The sequence below is a fragment of the Thunnus thynnus genome, chromosome 17 (assembly GCF_963924715.1).
Source record: "Thunnus thynnus chromosome 17, fThuThy2.1, whole genome shotgun sequence".
Taxonomy (NCBI): Eukaryota; Metazoa; Chordata; class Actinopteri; order Scombriformes; family Scombridae; genus Thunnus; species Thunnus thynnus.
The window spans coordinates 12494115-12515724 of NC_089533.1; the positions used below are offsets into that span (position 1 = coordinate 12494115).

At 40.9% G+C, this 21610-nt stretch overlaps 1 protein-coding gene across 2 annotated transcripts in view; it reads left to right on the forward strand.

Annotated features, from left to right (window-relative positions):
* Window positions 1-21332, forward strand: part of gcgra (glucagon receptor a) — a 34495-nt gene extending 13163 nt beyond the window's left edge. The window contains exons 2-14 of one of the 2 annotated variants that reach the window (XM_067570199.1): window positions 10320-10467; window positions 11007-11103; window positions 12008-12115; window positions 12261-12355; window positions 12470-12564; window positions 12751-12958; window positions 13475-13634; window positions 13823-13883; window positions 14555-14624; window positions 16116-16204; window positions 16334-16478; window positions 18107-18148; window positions 18251-21332. In XM_067570199.1, coding sequence (XP_067426300.1) covers window positions 10414-10467; window positions 11007-11103; window positions 12008-12115; window positions 12261-12355; window positions 12470-12564; window positions 12751-12958; window positions 13475-13634; window positions 13823-13883; window positions 14555-14624; window positions 16116-16204; window positions 16334-16478; window positions 18107-18148; window positions 18251-18616 — 1590 coding nt within the window. In that variant the 5' untranslated portion in view covers window positions 10320-10413 and the 3' untranslated portion in view covers window positions 18617-21332. The remainder of the gene's footprint in view (window positions 1-10319; window positions 10468-11006; window positions 11104-12007; window positions 12116-12260; window positions 12356-12469; window positions 12565-12750; window positions 12959-13474; window positions 13635-13822; window positions 13884-14554; window positions 14625-16115; window positions 16205-16333; window positions 16479-18106; window positions 18149-18250) is intronic. The other variant, XM_067570200.1, reaches the window with a different exon arrangement.
* The last annotated feature ends 278 nt before the right edge of the window (window positions 21333-21610 follow it).

Genomic DNA, 21610 nt, shown 5'->3' on the forward strand with positions numbered 1-21610 from the left:
AAGAAGGCAATTAAGTCATTATCATCATCTGCTGAGGCAGAATGCTGCCCTCTATTTTGTACAACAGTCATATGAATTTTCTAGTACATGAAATTATTCATTTTTCGCCTCTTGGGATGCCATTAATGTCAGCTCTTAGGAACTTCAGCTTCACCAGTTATTTTAAGGACCCGCTGCACACCCACATACACACACACACACACACACACACACACACACACACACACACACATTAATATACTCACTAAATCATTGTAGTAGCCTGAAGGTTAAAAAGTAACCAGCTGGACCAACTTTTTCCTGGAAATTAAGGCATCTGTTATTTTATCTTTTTATTATTATCAATAAATACTGCAAAAAGAACAGAATCAACAATGAATTTATCTTGTTGTTGTTGAAGTGTTGTGTGTTAAACCAAAGCCTGATGTATTGTAGTTTCTGTGCACTTTCAGTGAAACCCAAAGGAGCCAAAACAATGCCTTTGGTTGACTGTCTTTATGATGAACATAGTCATCCCTGTGACGTCTGCCAGACATGGAGCTACTCTCCAGAGAAAGAAAATACAATTGTGGATTTGTTTCAAAGTAAACTTAACAGGTAATGTTCATTGCATTAAAGGAATTTGTCAGCAAGTGCAAGGATTGCACTTTATAAGTAGTTTTTGGATTGTAATTTGGGTTCAGACACAGACGCAAGCAACATCAGATTGTAGCTACACTGACAGTACTTGTTAGTGGGATAAATTTATTTGGTTTTGGTCTCCTTGGGGGATTTGGTGATAACAATAATAACAAAACAATTCCAGCCTTATCCTCTCTATTACAGTAGCGATTCAACCAACAAGTGCTTTTACATTTACTGTTCTAAGCTTCTTCAGGGGTTCTTTAATGTCCCTAAAGTGTAATTTCCTTCTGTACGGCTGCTGAGATATGTGGGGAAACAACACAACCACAATTGGTTTGAGATAAAAATGAAAATGTAGAAGAAACATATGAGGTCTTCATCTGCACTGACTGTCCTTACTGTTGACTTTGACACTCTTTACCTGATCTGATGGCATTTCCTCCATCATGAATGCTCTCAAGTCAACAATTATCATAAATGCCCAGGGTTAGGGTTAATTACCATTCTTCAAATGTTCCAAGTCTTTGGTTCCTCTAAGCATCCTCTGAGCACACAGTATGACCTCTTTCCCTGGAGCTCTCCCCTTCTAAATGATGTAAAATGTTTTGCTTTTTTAGGGGGGGGGCTGAACTGTCTGGCTAAATAAGGCTTAAGACATCCAGTGCTATGCACGGTGTTCACTATGCTGCACAGCTTTGCCACTGGCTGTGTATGACAAACCTCCACTTTCTCTGAGTGTTTGAAAAATTCCAGAGATTGACAGAGCAGCCTCAAGGAGCTCCGGGGATTACTGCACATAAACACTCCCTGCCAGCTCAACGTAGAGCCATGTGGATACAATACGCACAGCGTGGAGGAGACACAGCGTAGGAATCACTCAGGCCTTTTCATAATTCAGCAGGTCTATTTGGAGTTATCTCATAAACATTAAACATTACAGAGAGTATTATAGGAGGAGCTTGTGTGAGTTCCTCTCCTGCTCATATATATTGAGATCAAGTAATGATGCTAAAGCTCTTCACAGGTTTTTTTTTATGTTTGTGTGTGTGAATAAGGGCATATCTCTGTGTGTGACTACACTGAAAGGGACTCAAAGTAAGTTATATCCTTTGTGTATGTTTCTTTTATCTCTTTTATCTGTCTGCTCTCTGTTGTTTGCTTTGTCCTCAAGCATCATTTCTACCTCCCTATGTTATGTTTACAGTATTGCTGACAATCTCATCAGTTGATCATGCAGTACAGACACCATGTATCAGGGCTAGTCTCATTAGTCGATACCAATCTTGGTGTCCGGTGTACTCATGCCTCCTCAAAGTGTTTGATCATTACTCTTTGATTGTGAAGTTTTCAGATTGGCTTTGTGTTTCTTCCAAGTCTTCTTTCATTCTTCCTGGTGTGATTGTGCTTGTACAGTAACTTTGGGTTTTTTTTTTTTGCTTGGGAAGAAACTGTGCCCAGAGACAAATTTGAACGAAGTAAAAGGGGTCTTATTTGGTCTTGCTTTAAGCTTTGCATTTATTTATTTCCCTTAACAGATGTAGTCCCCATTGGACTTAATTAAGCAGTTTTATCATGTGGTTCTGATAACAGTGTTTGTTTGTCAAACAGCAGCTCAAACCCTTATTAGAACTAAAAGTAAAGTTGTGCAGTGTCAGAGCATCTTAAAAAAGCCCCTGAGAGTCACATCTAAAATGAAAGGCAGCCTGGACTTCTTCTGATCTTAATTCTGACTTCTACTATAACAGAATAAAAACAGTGTCATTAAATCTCACGGCTGTCAGAAGAACATAGTCACCATTTTTTTTGGAAATCAAACCACATCCTTTCACGTATTGAGGCCGTTGAGACCACAAACTTAACGGCTGTACCATACACTTTTGGAAAGAGATAAGGCTTTTAGTAAATGTCGCAGCAAGCACTGCTTTCTATTAGCAGACAGCTGAGTAAGTGTGTTTGACTTGTCATGCTAACCTGCAAGTGTTGACAGCTGAAATCGCTGCGTTCGCTTCACTCCTTGCTCGTATGTTTATACCAAATCTCAGACAGTTGGTGGGAATGTCTCTGAGAGATTAATTACAGTGACAGAGCACTTTTATTCTCAAGAGACAACTCTGAAATGCTTTACATATTTTGTGCTTTATATGGTGGATATTCTCCAGAGAAATACAGTCGTTGAATGTAAAAAAAGGTCATTGATTGGACTTGATGATGGATTTAAGGGTTGTTATGAGCTGAATTAGCTCAAGATATGCGTTTGACCTCATTTTGATGCACAAGTGGGTTCAGCATTATCACACTGAGGCCCGTGATTGCTGTGCCTGGGTGGGACTGAAGGCACAGAGGGCCTCTGCTTACACACACATAGGTTGTTCGCTCTGGCTTGGTGTTAATTGGGTACTTGAATCATCTAATCAAGTTTTGTCTACTTTAATTTACATGCATGAGAGGGCCAGGATATTTAAAGGACAATTTTAAGGACAATTTGATTTTATTGTCTCTGATTCTGCGTCATTTGGCATATTTTTTCTTGCATATATTATAGACTATTATGTTTGTAACCTGCAGTGCCAGTGGTTGAGGCCCATTTGCGGGAAAACTTCATGGCTTTTGAGATTAAAATTCAATGTTAAGTCTGTAGTTGGAGTGGATGGGTCACCACAGAAACAATGGATGCTACACACAGCTACAAGCGATACAAACAATGTAAATATTTCCCCCCCGCATCTTTGTGCCAGTTCGGTCAGTGAGAATCAGCAAGTACACGGACACAGACAAATAAGCTAAGTCCTTGTTTGATTTTCAGCCCTTTGCTGAAAATCAGGTTTTATTGCCAGACAACTAGTCTTTGTTCATTTCATGGCAGAAGCTTTGTTTTGTTATCATGACCATGCTTGGATCATGATCACTTTAATTCCCTTTTTTAAAAGCAGAGTGCTTTGTGTAATGGCTGTTTTATGATGAAGAGCGTAGTAGGTTCCACCATGAAACAGGTTCTCCCAGGAGGAAACTTTGTGAAGGGGCTCTTGTGCTAATAGAAATATTACTAAAAGTATCACATTGACAGGTGATAAAATAATACATAATGGGTCAGCTAACAGTTGGCAGCAAACATCAGGGACAGTTTGTCTGTGGCCTTACAATGTAATTAGGAATGAGAGATTGATTGATGGAATTACTATTACTGTATATCAAATTGGAATTGATGCACCATGTAATTTATTTTGACATTTTCCAGAAAATACTGTAACCGTTGACACCAAATTTGCACTGCAAGGCTTTATTGTTACCAAACACTAAGTACAATCAGCAGGAAAGAAGAAAAAATACAACTGTACAGCCAAAAGAATTACAAGTTTGCCAGAAAAAATCTCTGTCATCTGTCATGACTATTGACTGAATAGCAAGAGGATGAAGTCATTACTCATATCCATTGTTATAAATCACAATCAAATAGTCACTTTATTCAGTTTTCCAGCTTTCTTTTTTAAAAAGTAATGTACATGGAAATCCTTAAACCGGACTACTCAACTAAACAATCAATCAAGCCACAGATGCAGCAGAAACAGTGTAGGAGCTGTTAATCAAAGTCTCCCTGTAGGGTTGTTGTTGCTTCACAGCAGGTACAGTTTGTTGGTCCAACACACCTCATCAAAGAGCGTGTGAAACAGCATCCAGCCACTGCCAAACACTTCCCACACATAATGCTGATGTGCAATACAGAAAGGCCCTGCACACTCTCTCATACAATACAGGTACATCTCAAATGTTACACAACTGTTTGTCATTGTTTCCCGCCCACGCACATCAGATGCATCCAGCCGATGGTTCACAGGAGATGTGTGTGCATCTTCGTCGATAGGTCACACTCTGATCTGCTCTCCTGCTTTATAACAGGGTCAATGACAAACATTTGGAGCAGTTCAGAGGTTCGCCACGTTACACAGCTGCAAAATCTGCACCATTTTGTATGTTGTTGAGGGAAGACACTAACCAGTAAAACCATATATTGCACACAGCACCATTCCTGTCATGTTTTTTTGCTGCATTGCATATTGACCGGAGGCTGTAATCTACGTCACCTGTGGAAAGGAGACAAACAAAAGGTGATGAATAATCACACCTCTGATCAATCAAAACACTTCTACTGTGTGTTGCTATTAACATTTGATTCACTGTATTTGTACTGATGTTTTTATGTTATAGATGTTGTTAATATACTTATATGGAAGAAATAACTAAAATTAGTAGATTTAATGACCATTGCATAATCAAGTCAAGTCAATGTTGTGTTGATCCTTTAACAAAATGCAATCCAGTGCTCCAACTGACACATTTGACTTGCATATTCAGTGAAGTACAATTTCTCGTTGACTTTTTGAACACATCTCCAAAATGCATGCATGTAATTGCAATTTAGGCCCAATTGTGGAATATTTTAGCATGGAAGAAAAGGGCACTTTAGTGCTCTGTGCCACAAGCAAGAATTTCATTATCATATTCAGTGAGGCATGGATAAGGCAAAATATATAAGTCTGCACAAGAGACCGAGGACAAGAAAAATCTTAGACTTGACACATTTTCCAAACACCATACAGCAGAGACATGCCAGCAGGCAGCAAATGAGAAGCTGAGCAGTGCATGTCATATACCTTAACAAATCCAACAAGCCTGACAACTGAAACCCCCAGACTGACCAAATTAGGCCATTATACGGAAGAGGATGGTTACATGGTTATTAGCAAGTGCAGAATGTATATACAACATATATAACAGGGGATAATGTCCTTCACAGGAATGTCCTGGATTATGTCGACTTGGTGAAAGAAACATAGGAGTTTGGGTTTGTTTTATGTGAAACCTTGTGTCATGAACTCGGTGTGGTCAAACTCATAACTGATACTGTATGTATTGATTTTGTTCTCCAAGCAATAGCTTTTGTATAATAGGTGGTGAGGAGGCGAAGGTTGAAGGTAGGGGTAACAGTTTTTTATTTTTATGCCTTTTATATATATATATATATATATCCTAAATGTCTTCAGCTCTGTCAGTTAATGATGCATTTTTGGGTTGATCTAAAATATCAATAGTAAACTTCAGGCCTTGGCAGCACTTTCTCAGTCTTGTAAAGTGGTTGCAGGAGGATGTTGACACACTAAAACCAGGGATTCTCTTGATGTGGTGCACATGGGTACTTTGGCTGAAGATGAAGAGGGATGGCTGGTCTGTTCCCTCATCTCGGTTTTCTCAGAAGGGAGGAAAATTGGCAAATATGCACCTCAATTACCTTTAGACTTTAGCCATTCATTAATGATATTACTAGCTCTCTTATTGAGCAATATCAAACTTTACAGAGCATGTACTGATTTAAAAAGGGCTTTTGTTGATAGTCTGAGTTCAATGAGCAGCAGAGTGAAAGCTTCCACTTTGATTTGTGTAATTGTTATCTTTTCAGCTGAAGGACTTCCAGCTACAAAGAACTCCCTGGGAGAACCCAGTTGCTTGGTTTTTGTAAAATGTTGGTGTGGTGCTGTAACTTCAGATCAAACAGTATCATAGATCTGGTTTTATTTATTTTTTGCTAATACGTCTCTTTGTAAAGTAGGGCATCAACAGGAAGCTGTGAGTCAGGATGAATTTCCTGTTGAATCACAGTGATCTGAACCGTAACTTTGCCTTGATCTTTATTAGGTTTTGCTGATTTTGTGATTCAAATTTCTCTGAAACATTCACCTAAAGGACAATTTTGCACCTTGCATATCTGGTCACAGAGAGTGATGGGTGCCCATTATCAATATAAATATAAATGAAATCAGATCAAATATAAGGCGCCATGCATGCAATTACAAGCATGCTGTTTTTGTTTTTTTTTCAAAAGAATTTCTGAGGAATGTAGGAAATGAGTAACTGAAGTAAATGTAGACAGGTAACAGGAGATCAGATTAACACTTGCTCAGAAACTAACGGGTGAAATGTGTCAACGGAGTATCCAAGGGAGAGCTAATCCATTAAGATGCGATCTATGGTATGTTAATGGTTGCAGAACACCACAGAGATAGACAATGGGCCTGTAGGTTTCTGCACACAACATTATTTATTACTCTATTCTAATTATACTGTACAGGAAATACACATTCAAGCATTTTGAAAGTCAGAAAGAGAAAAGTCAGATAGCTGAAGTTGATGGAGCATTTACACTGTAACAGATAAGCGTGCTATCTAACTCAAGATCAGTTTGGTCAAGCAGAATGCGATGCCTAGATTTAAGTGATATCCCGTCTTCCTTGCAGCAGTGAAGTCGCGGAACGTGTTGCAGCATGATGCTCTGTCTCTTTTGAACTCTCCTTCACCCCGTTATCAGATAGTGGAACTCTCATCCAGCACTGTAACATCTGCAGCCCTAAGGTATGAATGTGACATGCTTTGCCTCAGCTTATTTAGTCAAACCATGGGAAACCTGAGTGGTGCTGCATATTTGCTGTAGCAATCATTAATTTGATCAATGACTCTATTGGATATTTCAGAATCAAAGCCAGATTATTGAGTGTTACTTCAGTATTTCATAGATCCACCTAGGCCTCATCAATGGCAAGGTAAATTGTATACGATGGGTGGTGCAGGGAGGTTTTTACTCTTAGCAGCATCTCTGCATCTGGAAAGCTGCATGATAGATTGCTGCTCGGGGGCACTTTCTGAACTGGACAGTTATTGTGTTTTCCAAGAGGTTTGTTTTTAATCCTTGCTGTTCCCCTCTGCCCGCATTCATGCGCGCATACTCCCCTTTATAATTTTATTTGTTAGACTGTGTAATCAAATGAAAGGTAAGTACCCTCCAACAAACAACAGTAATTGTTAGTGGCCATTGTATTGAGCCATCCAACGTGCACTTGAACACAGAACGTTTTTTATATTGCGACATTCAGGGAATTTGCGTCATTCATTTGTGATTGTTGGTGTATTTCTTTACACAAATATAAGTAAATGAACAGGTGTTATTTAAATTAATAGCCGTCTGTCCTATCAATCAAATGGAGCAATGACCTTTATTATTTGAGGCATAATTGCATCTATTTAGTTTAATACTTGATACTTTAAGTCCAAGGCGAAACATTAACATTGCTTTGTTTATCTGACAAAATGAGCATGACATCATTTTTCACACACTGAAAACATCTCCAGGCAGGAGTGAAACATTTTGGCTCAGTAACTTGTTTCAGAATGAAAAACACCAAAGGAAACAGGCCCAAACACAACCCAACAGGTCCCTCTGGCTCTGCCATCGCTCCACCTTTTAAATCCAAAGTGCAACAATAGTGATACAAAATCCAGGTTATTTCCTAGAACAGAGAGCTAAAGGGGCTAAACAACACATATTTCAGAGGACCTTGATTGGTCTGGATCCACAGCGGTGGGAGCCCAAAGCTGTAGCCCTGGCAAGATATCATAACCGCAGAATATAGGAGCCTAATTAGCCTCACACCTCCAAGCCCATTAGTTCCACTCCAGCTCCCACCAAATGGCTGATGTGGTTCCCGTCGTCCTGCTTCGAAGGCAAATCTGCACAAATAAAGCATGAGAGATTTATGAAAGTATACGTCTTCCGGGCGTGTGTCTTTAAAAGTCTCTCTCTTGTTCTGGCCTTGCGCTCTTGTTGAGCGGTGTGCATAGCAACTAATGAATGTTCATTTTTGGACAATTGTTGAGGGAGGGTAAGATGGTGTGAGGGTCATGGAATTTGCCTAAACATGAGTCTTCAGTGTGGCGTTAAAGGTTAGTGAATGGAATGTAGGACAAGCTAAAAAGACACTAATGTAGGCTCTGAATATTTTTGAGTTGTGGGATATTTCTAAGACAGGTAGTGTCGTAATTGTTATATATTCTATTTGGAGCTCTGCCAATGCTTTTGGAAACATATTGAGAGATATCAAATTCATGACAACTTGACAACTATGTAATGGCTGGTGTTAACAAGTGTTGGGACATAAGAATGGTTGAGAAACTATTTTTTCCTCTTTCTGGCTCTCTCACTCACTCTGTCACTCTCTCTCTCTCTCTCTCTCTTTCATCATCCCTGTTGCAGGACTCTACAGAGTCTAGTTAATCATTGTTGCTACTTGGTGCTAAGTTGCAGAAAGTGGTGCAGGCAGGCCGATGTGTTCGGAAATGAGTCTCTTATGTGTTTGTGGGAAGAGAGAGAGAGGGAGAGGGAAACCCTTGAAAAACTGTTACACACTCATGTAACACTCGATGCCGTAAGCAAGAGCATGTGCTCGCCCATATGCATGTCAGCCTTTCTACTGTACCGGGACAGACGCTAAAATGTCATGCACTCACAGAATGATGTCTGATCACTTTCCTCGGTAAGAAAAGCTTAATGTCCAGTCTGGTTGGCTGTTCATGCCATTTACATGAAGAAAATGTTGTTGGCATACTTTCAAATTCCTACTGAGCTGTAAATTCATCATCTAATAGGTGCATTTCATACCAGAGATATTTGTTTATGTGTTAATTGCTGTGGAGACAGGATTGTGACTTTAATGTTTCTTATGGAGTTAAGGGCACAAGAGTCAGTGCTGTGATCTTGACTGGACCAGTCCTGACCCGATGTCAGGCCAGACAAGAGTACCTCTGATCCCTCAGGCGCCCAACAATCAGTCAGTCTGTACTACAGCTAATGTTAACTGCATCCTGTGGTCATTACACTGAACAGGCCATTTAGAAAATATGGCCCTTTGGTTTAGATATTATCTGATGTCTGACTTCCAGTAGAGCTTTGTGATATATAGGCTGGCTTTAGATTGTGACTGGCTGTAACAACCCAGACTTTAGAAGTTTGTACACATGTTCAGTCAAACCACAGACTGAACATCTCTCTGATTTAAATTGTTCGAGACTACTTATGTTACATACATCTGTCATGACACATTGTGCTCTTATCTCTTGAGCAAATTCCTCGGTAAACAAAAGAAATTCCAAACACATCAACACGAACCCGTCCTCCTCCCTGCCATGAGACTAGAACAGAATGGAATTTGAAACGTTTTAGCCAAAAATGTTTCCATGGTCAAGGTGTTTTTTGCAGAAACGTTTCAGATTTCGTTTCGTTCTCCGGCTTCAACCAAATCTCTCGAGGGAACGATCGATACACAGGTGAGTAACCCCTGGCACGCACTGACACATGCTCAACCAAACACTGACAGGCTTTAAGATTAAGGTGGACAGCAGCCAACTGTGAGTCACAGAGTGAGTGCAGCTCTGCTGAGCCGCAGCTGTCTCACTGATGGTACAAACAGCATTTCCTGGAGGTTTTTGGCCCCATGCTTGATGTTCTGGACAGTCTGATTCTGGGTAGTCCATCCCTTGCTAAATGTGGCTAAGCCTGGCAGCATGTCGCAAGGTACGAATGAGTGGCCAGCATGGAAATGGGACTCGTCAGGCTCACAATGGTTATCTTTTCCTTCTACTTTAACTGGGCTTGATTAGCATGCAAGTTAAACTGACATTCGACCTTTCTCTTTATTTTACTTCTTCCTCTTTGTTCTCGTGCCTTCAAATCTTGGTGTAACTGAACTGTGATAGATATGACCCAGCCTTTTCCTGTTTTGGTCGTCTTGTTTCACCCAGCCAAGTTGAGCCGAGGTAATAAGCGGTGTGTTTGCAATGAGCTTTGATGGATTGTGTGTCTCTGTGTCATCCAGGTAGTGTGGCGAGTGTAGATAAGCCCCCTTATGAGGTGAAAACCCTTCCTCGTCCTGCAGTATCCCCTCCCAGCACCAACAGCAGGAATAAGGGATGTCCCGGCTGTTCCTCCTTTTGGCAACGCTCATTGTCTCCAGCAGCATCCAGGTGGGTCCCACAAGGACACAAACATACACATATACACATACGTGCGCACACACACAGCCCCCATATAACTCTGTGAACTTCCATTAGTCGCTGGCCTTTACAGTGCGGGGGAGGATGTTGTTTCTTTAGCTCTGCTGTCTTCTGAAACAACCCAGAGGGTCCTGTTGTGGACGTCTAAACAAACTGTCTTTCCCTGGTTTGTTAATGACATGAGTGTGCAGGGGTACACTATATCAGCAAGTCCATACAGTAACACAAGCCCCCCCATACTGACAAACATTAGAGTGGGACACAGCATCACCTTGAAGGATTAAATCCCCAGCATGAGGATGGGTTGTTTACAGCTACTGTATAAATGAAGTGAAGTGAAACAAATGGATGCCAATTTAGTTAATGCACTCATTGTGTCTTCATGGTATGTGTGAGGCTCACATTCTCAACATTTTTTCTTGCCTACCTGCTTACGCTACATCAATAAGTCAATGAATAGCCAGCTTTTTTATTGCACTGTCCTCACATGTGCTCCACCACCTCCTTAGATGTCTCCTGCTGCTACCCTGGATAAGCTGAAGGAGAGTTGGGAAAAGTACATGACGGACTGTAACAACAACAACAGTCAAGACCCACCGAGCACCGGTGAGCTGAACATACTGTAATTTTCAATGTTTAACAACACATATCTCTATAATGATAACAATTATAAGGCATTGAGGTAATGGTCTTATCCAGAAAAACACTGAGTGCAACACTCCTGAAAAACATAAACATGAAAGTAAGAGATTTTTTATATAATTTGCATTATATACATATAAAAAAAATCAGTATTTACCCTCAGCTTGAGGCACAGTGGCAGCTATCTAATGCAGTAGAGCAGGTAATGGTTAGGTCGTACTGTCACCAGACTATGGAGCAGCAGCAATTTCCGCTCCCTGCTGATAACCATTGTATAATCACTCTGCTTGCAGCTGCTCCCAGTTTTCTATTTGCTGCACCGCACTCGCTCTGCTCACGCTGAGAGAAAACCGGCTCCAGTTCGCTCCATCGCAGGGCTCTTAACTACGTGGCTGCCCTTCAGTTGCATTATGGTCTGTTAGCATGTTTTATGCTCGTGGGATAGAGCGGCAAATATGGGAGCGAAAGAACTTTCAAAAAGGCTGCTTCCCACGCTGCGCGCAAAATCACCCCACTCCGCAGCACTCTTATATCCTGCCTGTCACCCCATATGTGTAATAGAGAATTAGCAGGTGTGGCAGAGAGGGCACACACCACTTTATACACCTGAGCATCCATGCAGTAAATGCCTTTTTCGCGAAGATGAAAGATGTGGATTAAGCGGAGGGTCACTTTACTCTGAAGCCAAGATGAAAGACCATGATGTGTACAGATGCCATAATGGCCGCCAGCAGCCATCACTTCAAAGACATATTACTGTATTCCATGACTTCCATGACTTCAACCTCTCCAGGCCATGGCCAGAAGGGGACAGTGTGTAAGGGCGTCTCACCCATATTTCATGGTTTGTTTGTTTTTTCATCCACAGGCCTTGTGTGCAACAGGACTTTTGACAATTACGTCTGTTGGCCTGATGGACTCCCCAACACAACTGTCAGTGTGCCATGTCCGTGGTATCTGCCGTGGCACCATAAAGGTAATAGCCCAATGTGGGTTAGTCATGCTGGTGCAGAGTAAACTCAAAATATGCTGCAGAGAAAGACAGCTGTCTGTTATGACTGGACTTTTCAGTAAATCACAAAGGCTGTGTATGTGTGTATGTGTGTGTGTGTGTGCTGCAGTTCAGCATGGCATGGTGTATCAGGAATGTAATGCAAGCGGCCAGTGGGTGACCACGAACAATAGCACCGAGTGTGACTCTAATGATACAAGTCAGGTAAGAAATATCAAATTCTTCTTTGGAAAGAAATACTTGTGGTTAAAAGAAACTAGAAACATGAGACTGAAATGTCAAATAAAGGAAAAAAATCTAACATGTTTTAACTTGCAGCAGTACTATGGGCACATTCGGATCATGTACACAGTGGGATATTCCTTATCACTTGTGGCTTTGGTGTTGGCACTTGGCATCCTCATATTCTTCAGGTAATAATGATTGTTCGTTGAAATCATTTCAAAGAAATTGAGTGAAGTCTAAGTCATTCATCAGACACAGCAAGGAGGGGAAATAATGACATTTAAGTAGAAAGCTGTATTGCAATTGCTGTTTACTGTGTCTTATAATGATAGATTAAGCTCTATCTTAATGATCATTTGCCTCTCATTCATTAGGAAACTACACTGCATGAGGAACAACATCCATATGAATCTGTTTGCCTCCTTTATCCTGCGAGCGCTGTCTATCCTTATCAAAGACGCTCTGTTGGATGCCAACATTATGTCAAAGGACCTCAGCAGAGACCAGGAGCAGGGATTCACACGGACATCTATGCCTCCAGTGGAGATGCTGGTCAACAGTGAGGTCAGTGGTGATCTCCAGGTAAATAATAACCTATAAAGGTCATCATTTTACAGTGGTTATTAAGAATTTGACACAGTGGGAACAGAACAAAACTAGAAAGCTTCAAAACCCTGTAAATGTAATTCTTTAACCTAGCAAACAGACCAGGATATGTAATGCCATAATTATGACTTGTGTAACAGTACGATTGTGTATATAAAGAGGCCAAGGAAAAATAGTGGTACAAATTGTAGAGAAAATAATTATGGTAGCCACAGTGATAATTGTAGCAGCTAATTATCCATAAAAGGGGGGAGGGTCAGTGTGCTGGGTTGTATATGTTGGGGGTCACAGCTGGCTGAGGCTGGGGTTAAAGTTGCTACTGTTGTACAATTTGATCGCTGTAGGCACAAAGCATGAATTCTGTCAGCAGAAGGAGCTCCCATCTGCCGCAGCACTGATCTCATCATTCACATCATTCACAGCTAAATAATGTTTTACCGTCCACCAGCTTGATATTCTCTGAAACAAAACCTCACTCCTCCTATCTCGCAGACAATGGTTAGCTGTCGCATCGCCGTGGTGATGATGCAGTACAGCATTATGGCCAACAGCTACTGGCTGCTGGTGGAAGGCATCTACCTCCACAACCTCCTGGTCATCACTGTGTTTACAGAGAGGAACTACTTCAAAATCTACCTTTGCATTGGCTGGGGTGAGCTGGCTCGTTTTTGTGAGTGTGTGTTTTTGTGCAGGTGTGTCTGTAACTGGAGTAATAAGGATGCAAGTTAATTATGTGCTGTTTGAAGGGAAATTAGGTCAGAGCAGATTAATGTACAAGGCTATAACAACAGTGTGCAAAATGACTGTTTTGCATTTAGACATTTCCTCATTTCTTCACAGGTACCCCGTTAATATTCGTCGTGCCCTGGGTGATATCTAAATACCTTTATGAAAATCAAGAGTAAGTTTCCAAAGTGCTCTCCATCCCTTTTTCTCTTCTCTATTCTGCAGTTGATCTCAGAAGCTGCCAAACATTTTAGCACTTTCTTGTTGATTCCACTCTAATAATAATACAGCATATCAAAACAGGCTGGCAGATGGTCTCTCTTCCAAACATATGAATGTTGATACTTGGCAGCTTGTGGTCAATTTAACATGTAATTACTACATGAGGAGTTGGATGCACTTTAACTTCATACACAGGCATGTTTTATCTACCCAATATGGGAACCATGTCAGAACACTTTTGGGTTGGCAGTTGCGTTAGCACATTCTCAATATTTCATGTTAACATTCAGCACCCAAACTTTATTATGCAATCTCTTAGCGTCTAACATACACACTTCAGCAGCAAGTGGGGTGAAATGGATTTTAAGGCCGCACTTTCCAAAACCACCGACACATTGTGTTGTTATGTAAAGTTTTTAAAAGCCACTGTGGTGCTGTCTGTGTCCCCACTCTGGTGGAACCGTATGACTGCCAGTCTCTCACATTTTGTCAGACAAGGAAACGAAAGCTTTCTACTTTTGACTATCAGACAGAGTGAGCATTGTTTGAAAGCATATGACATGTGTTTCTTGTATTCTCTAATTGTCTCTTAATGATATTTCCTCCGATGCTTTTCTTTCACAGGTGCTGGGAGCGAAATATAAACATGAATTACTGGTGGATCATCCGTTCTCCAATACTGCTGGCAGTTGTGGTAATGTCTCTTTCTCTGTCACCTGCTTTTGCTGACCATTATGCCTCTCATCATGCAGTGTTTTGTTAAAAAGTATTGATCATTCCTCAAACTTGAATCCATATAATCCATTGTGCCAATTTACACATGCCATGTAAATTGTTTACTATTTTTATATTTTATAAGTGTATTTACCCTGAAATCTTACATATGTACCCGCCACCCTTGCATTTACTTTTTTTCGGCAAGTCTTTTACTATTCATACACCATACAATATTAAAGACACCTAATTTATTCATGAAGTGTAAAAGGCTGTCTACGCTTTTTGCCTCACATCTGGGAAACATGTTAAAATTCAAGGTTTTTTTGGATTAAAGAAATACGATTTTTGTTTTTTGTTTTTTTGCACTGTGACCAAATACACAGTTTAGCTACCCCCTATCCATACTGTGACCAGGCCTTTAATTGTAGTTGTGCTCTGCAAAGGTCAGTTCTGAGCTTTTATATAAGTCGGATTTGTCATGGCTCTTATGTCAGGCCAGTTACATCGACATCCAGGCATTTTCCATGCATTAATCGTTCTGCTAAGTGGCCTGTATCTAACAGGAATTCCTGTGCTTGAGTTGTTGCAGGAACAGCAGGGCTGGTTCCCACTTGAGTGTTTCCCTCTTTATTCTGATCTCAAAATGTTTTACATCATAGTAGAAACACTTATAGCAATAAAAACTTCAACAGAGTGTGCTTAATTTTGAGGATACGGAGCTGGAGACAGCTGTTAAGGTTATATCTGGAACACTATCTTGTACTGTGAAACAAAAAAAACCTGGCCAATAATTGTGTGCAAAAATTGGGTCTAGCTCCAGTATTTTTTCTTCAAAGCAACTGCAAATTACTGGTAACAACTTAGTTGTAAATTAAAAAGGTCACATCATAAGTAATTTTCATCAGGGGAACACCCACTGTTTCTTGAAATGCCAGTTGCTGTGAAAGTGTTCCCTCATAACAATGTGCTTCTGCTGTCTGTAATAAGGTTAAAGGATTGGTTCACTCCAATCACAAAAAGCATGGTTTTTAACCCTAGAGGTCTCAATCTGTGTAGGTAGTTGTGGTTTTATTGACTTTTAGAGATATTTGGAGATATCCAACTCTGAGATTTTTGTTGAAAATAATTTTCACTGAAGCAATAGTCCATGAAAACAGTTAACTGCAAGGTCTGTGGATTATGCTGTGTAACTGGAACACTGTCTCTGAAAAAGAGTCAAGTATTGTTTCCAGTGCTTTGAACAGCAAACAAACAAAAATTCATACACCTCCATTGTATTTGGATGGAAGCAGAAGTTTCAACATAGTGGTATGTCCAAAAATTTGCCCAGAAAACCGAAACTATCTGCATGACTACACAAATTACTAAGTGAGAAAATATGTTCTGGGTAAAGTGACTCTTAAAGATAACATCTGTTTGTCATCCAATCGAAACTATCATCATTAACACTAGTGTCTGTCTTTCACAGATCAACTTTCTTATCTTTATCCATATAATTAAAATTCTCGTGTCAAAACTGCGAGCGCACCAAATGAGATACACAGATTACAAGTTCAGGTGAGTTCAAATGTTAAAGCTCTTATTACATGTCTGATGTGTATGCTGTGTATTCTCTTTCTCTGACCTTACTGTATTCTGTGCTTTCTCTCTCTCTTTCTGGCTCGTCTCTCATCCCGTCCATCTCAGGTTGGCTAAGTCCACTCTAACCCTGATCCCGCTGCTGGGTATCCATCAGGTGGTCTTTATTTTTGTGACAGATGAGTCCACCGAGACCACAATCGGTTTGCGTCTCACCAAGCTTTTCATCGACCTCTTCTTCTCCTCTTTCCAGGTGAGAACTTTCAGTCTTCAACCAAAGCATCTCTTATTATTTTCACAATCTATGACCACACCATCAGCATCATCAACCAGATTACAGCGAATGTCCTGGGTTGTGGCTAGCAGGGTGGTGAATCAGGGGTCCAGTGGTTTGAGAATTAACTGGTTGAGAGTTGAGACACTGATGAGGCAATTTATGGTTCCATAATTCCCCCTGTTGTACCTGTACTGAGACAGAAATTGAAAATGAAAGCATTTAATGTGTTTGGGGAGAGAGATGTGAGAACTGAGTAACACAGGACGTAAAGGGTTAAATAAGATGCTTAAATAAGATGGTGTTAGACACATGACTGCTGTTGAGAATTAAAATGATCTTCTAATAAAATCCAAATTTAAAAATCCATGCCAACAGGAGACCAATCGAGTCAAAGTGTTGTGCCAGATGAGCTTGTTAAGCATGCTGCTCTAAAATGCTGTATTTACTTATGTGTCAGGAGGGATTACATTAACATAATGTGCTGTCTATGCTGCTAACCGGGTGTGTGACACTGTGACACAATGACAGTGACCTTTCTGCTACGAGGACACAGATGACATGCGTCAAGATTACAGCCGACCACCAGGGGAATTGTCTTGATGATGAGAGCGACAGAGGGAAAGGAGGATGCAAAGAGAATCCTAAAGTCAAAGATGGACAGCCATGACACTACGTTTACATGCTCACTAATATTCCACTATTATTCCGCCTGTGACAATATTCCGAATCTGATACAGGTCATGTAAACAGCATATTCCGTTTGGATATTCAGAATTAGGCCTTATTCCGAATTTAGACATGTGGGATATGTCGATATTATTTGGGTTTTAGGGGCATTCTTTGGACAGGTATACAGTGCATTTGGAATACGGGTCACATGTCTCTAGCCAGTTTACTCCTGTGCAGGAAAAATGACATATACTGGAGCAGGAAGGCAGACAGAGGAGAGGAATGAGAGGAGAGTGGAGAGCTGTTTAGGGCAGGCTGGAAAAACAGAGCGTGCCTTCTTTACGACAGGGACAGAGGGGATTGGTTATTATCCTGACATGCAGCCATGGACTGACAGTGATGACTCAGTGTGATGCACCAAAAACACTCAGAAGTGTAGTAAACATCATGGGACAACCCAAGGACTGGATGTGCCTGGAACTGTAAATTTATAACATCAATCATATCAATGTAAATTATAAATATCAGGCAGCAGCTCACTAATGATTTTCACTTTGTTGGTTTACTTCACTGCCTGCGGAGATCTTGTGATTCCTGTTCCCACTGGAGCAACCCTGAAAACCCTCTGCATGTAAACAGGAATATTCATTTTCATTAGCCATGTAAACAGCTTAGTAGGAATATTGCCGTTTTTGGAATAAGAGCAAAGAACAGAATATTTTGTGCATGTATCATTGACATTGTCAATGATAGTCTTGTGTGTGTGTTGCTCTCAGTGCTTGGTTATAAAGCAATGAAGTTAAAACTGCCTATACAAGGCTACATGTTTTTATTGCTTCAGACACTGTATTTTCAAAACCTGGTATATAAAGAGCCATACTGTGAGTGAATATTACAGCTGCCCTGCACTGACCCAGAATTGATTGTCTCTACAGGGTCTCCTTGTGGCCATCTTGTACTGCTTTGTCAACAAAGAAGTGAGTTTCCTCATTTGCACTATAACACACTTCTGTCAGCCCCTGACTTTTCTCAAGTCATGGCGTCAATAACACCTACTTTCATCTCTGTCATCTCCACAGGTGCAGTCCGAGGTCCTGAAGAATTGGAAACGGTGGAAGCTAGGGAGGAACATTGAGGAGGAATACCGCCATACCTACAGCAATACCCCCAACTCAAAGACCGGCAGCCTGTTGAACCACGTCTCTCGGCCGCCTCATCTACCAGACATCGCCAAAACCTCTGCCCCGATCTGCAGCCCTGAGGAGAGGCACATGCTTGTGGCTGGCTGCCACAATGGTGTGATCCACAGTAAAGGAGCAGGCCAGTGTGCGTCCCCGCTGCACGAGGGGACCATCAGTAACTGCACCCTAGTGGAGGACATCAGCCTTTCGGACAAGGGGCAGTGTTACGAGGTTCAGAGAGAGAATGTGGAGAGCCACCTTTGAAAGGCACTAAGAGCAAGAACTCTGTGAAGAAAGATGGAGGGCCTTCCGCTCTCATCTGGCTCTGACATCCTGCACTGGGTGGCTGTGAAGAGCTGGGCTGATAGAGTCATCTGTCATAGTGGTCTTCGCCCAGAGATCAGTGTCACTGGGAGACCGAGCGGCACTCAGCCCTCTCCACAGCCTGAGAACAGAGAACAATACGGCAGACATCCACGCTGAAATTTCTAATGTGCTGCAAGCCTCATGAATGGATTTCTGTAGATGTTTGCCAGACAGTGAAAGAAACTGCTGCATGTTGAACGATGTAACAACAGCATCTCAAGGCAGATAAGCCGTGTAAAATAATAGGACAACCAGATAAAAAAAAAAAAAACCCTGAAACCTCAAATAGCAACAACTGAAACAAAACAAAACAACAACAACAACAAAAAAAAGACACAGAGTCCTTGCTTAAGCCTCTGCTTTAATTTGTGTTGAGTATCAAATGTGTGTTTTGTGGTACTGGAGGTTAAAGACAAACTGGACATTGGACTGCATACACAAAAGAGACCAAATAAGAGACACAAAACAAGCTGGTAGGGAACACATGGGTCTTTTTTTGCTTTGCTCTGATATCTGTAAGGTTTTTCTTGTCTATATTGATTTTGATGAAACATGTACAGAAGAAGCATTCTGTTGACTGTACCTCATACAGTAAAGTGACAACAGTGTTGTTCAAGTGGCCCCATCCAGGGCTCATGGGAAATTGGCAGCTGCTCTCACCAGGTCATTTCTGGCTTACATATAGACATTAAAAGAGGTCAAGAGATGGTATCGGATGAATTATAAATAAGCTAAAAATGATCATCGCTTGACTTACTTTGGTGTTTTCCGATAAAAGTAAATATTTTTATATAGGTCTCAACCTTATTGCTGAGTTCAGTACGACAGCTGTAACTGTGTAAATGTGCCAGGTGTGTTTTAAAGGGGAATAGTTGCAATTCTGTGCCATTAAATACAGTATGTTTTCTGTTTCCCTTTGCCATCAAAATGTTGTGCGACTCACACGTCTTCTGTGTAGTATATGAACTTCTACACAGCTCGCTCTACCCCCGAGATGAAAGCTAATACGGGAAACCGCGCACTCAAATCAAGGATGAAAATATACTGTAGACTTGACCTGCAAAGTCGCACATGCATAAAGTATGAATCCAACACTGTGACTCAAAATAACATGTCACCTCTGGCACAAGGGTGTTTTTGCTATGTTAAATATAGGCTGTCATGCATGCAGATTGCACAGATTTAGTGAGCTTACGTTGTGTGAATCATTCGGCGGTGATGCGTGCCGCACAGTGCCATTACATCAGTGCATAAAGTCAGACAGACTGTGCTAATGACTGCATGCGCCCAGTTACTCTCCAGTATTTAATATTCAGCCTGATTCTGTCCACAGGGGCTGTGGACATATAGAACAAAATTCTGCACCCTAAAAATAGAACAAAATCTCTCTAGTAAGCATTGTAGTGACAAAGAAACTTAAATTAGCAGTGGTACATTTGCTTCTGAATACATTGCCTCCTGCAGAGCATTGATTCATCTTTGAGTTTCTTAGCCGGAACTAACTCAACTTGACTTTGTATGTATGACTATTTGCACAATGTTAATTTATAATTGGTAAATACTATGTGTGTATATATGTGTTTATACAGGTGATTTATTTGATTGCTGTCAATATATTTCATGGAATGGATGTCTGTATGTGTGCGTGCGTGTGTGTGTGTGTGTGTGCACAAGCATATTTTTAAGTTGGTATGAATGTGTGCAGTTTCAGTATTCCAGATGTGTTACAGTTGGATGAATCACTGGCTGCAGCCAGAGGAGCAATGGGTTGATATAAACCAGCGCAAGCGGCTTCACACAGAGCGCAGAGGTCAGAGGTCGTCCCTTCCTAGCATATACAGTCTCACACCACAGGACATTCTCAGAAGTCATGCCCATATAAAGGCATGAGAAGGACACGGAAGCTGTTCTCAGTGTGATTCTTCCATGTCATTTTGTCGCTCAGAGCTAGGTTAGAGCACAACAGCGGCGTGTTTGTCATTCAGATAATAGCTCTGTGCATTTACACTTCAGCTAGGTGTTGAGGCAAATTTTTCATCAACATCTGCTGAGGATTGTAATAGAGCAGGTAGATATCCAATACTCAGAATTGAGCTTGGAGTATGATTCACACACTGGTGCTGCTGTTGCTCAGAGGTGAATTTGCAGTGTTTTTCTTCTTTTGCAGAGCAGGAGAAGTGTTTGGATACTGACATGGTAATAAAGGATTGTTGTGCACCATGAGTAAAATAGGATACAGTAGATTATATAAGTATGGTCAAAGTATATTGCTAATTTTATTTCAGACTAATACATGTATTTTAAGCTGTGACCATAACCATGTATGTTTTTGAAGCCAGCAGCTTGGGTCACTCCCCTTTTTGGACCAAAGTGGTTCTGTTTGAATGTATTCTTTTAAAGATCCAAATCAGTATGTTCCATTTTATTTTCTCTTAAAGTTGGTTTTGTACAGTATATTTGGTGTGAGGAACCAATCAGTAGAAAACTGACTGTGTTCAGGTGTATACAGTTCATAACATATTGTGTCCGCTTAGCAAACTTTGTCCAAATGGTGAAAGAATAAATAACAATGTATGTGAAAAATGGTTTTAACTTGCTCTCTCTTTTGGTATTCATAATGCTAAAATAAAAAAAAAAGAGAAAGCAGGTGCATATCACCTTTCTTGGCTTGTTGGTGGTGTTAGCTGGCTTGCCAGCTGGCTGAATGCCATGTTGGCTTATAAGAGAGGTTAGTATTGATTTTACCCCAGGGTCAGGTGCTGTTTGATAGCACACACTGTTCTTATTGTGGCCAAGAGCCACTGGATCAGCCCACAATGACTTGCTAACAGTGCTCAGTTTAACTTAGCAGTAACTCTGTGGTGGTTGCTGATAGCAGGGCATCATGTGTAA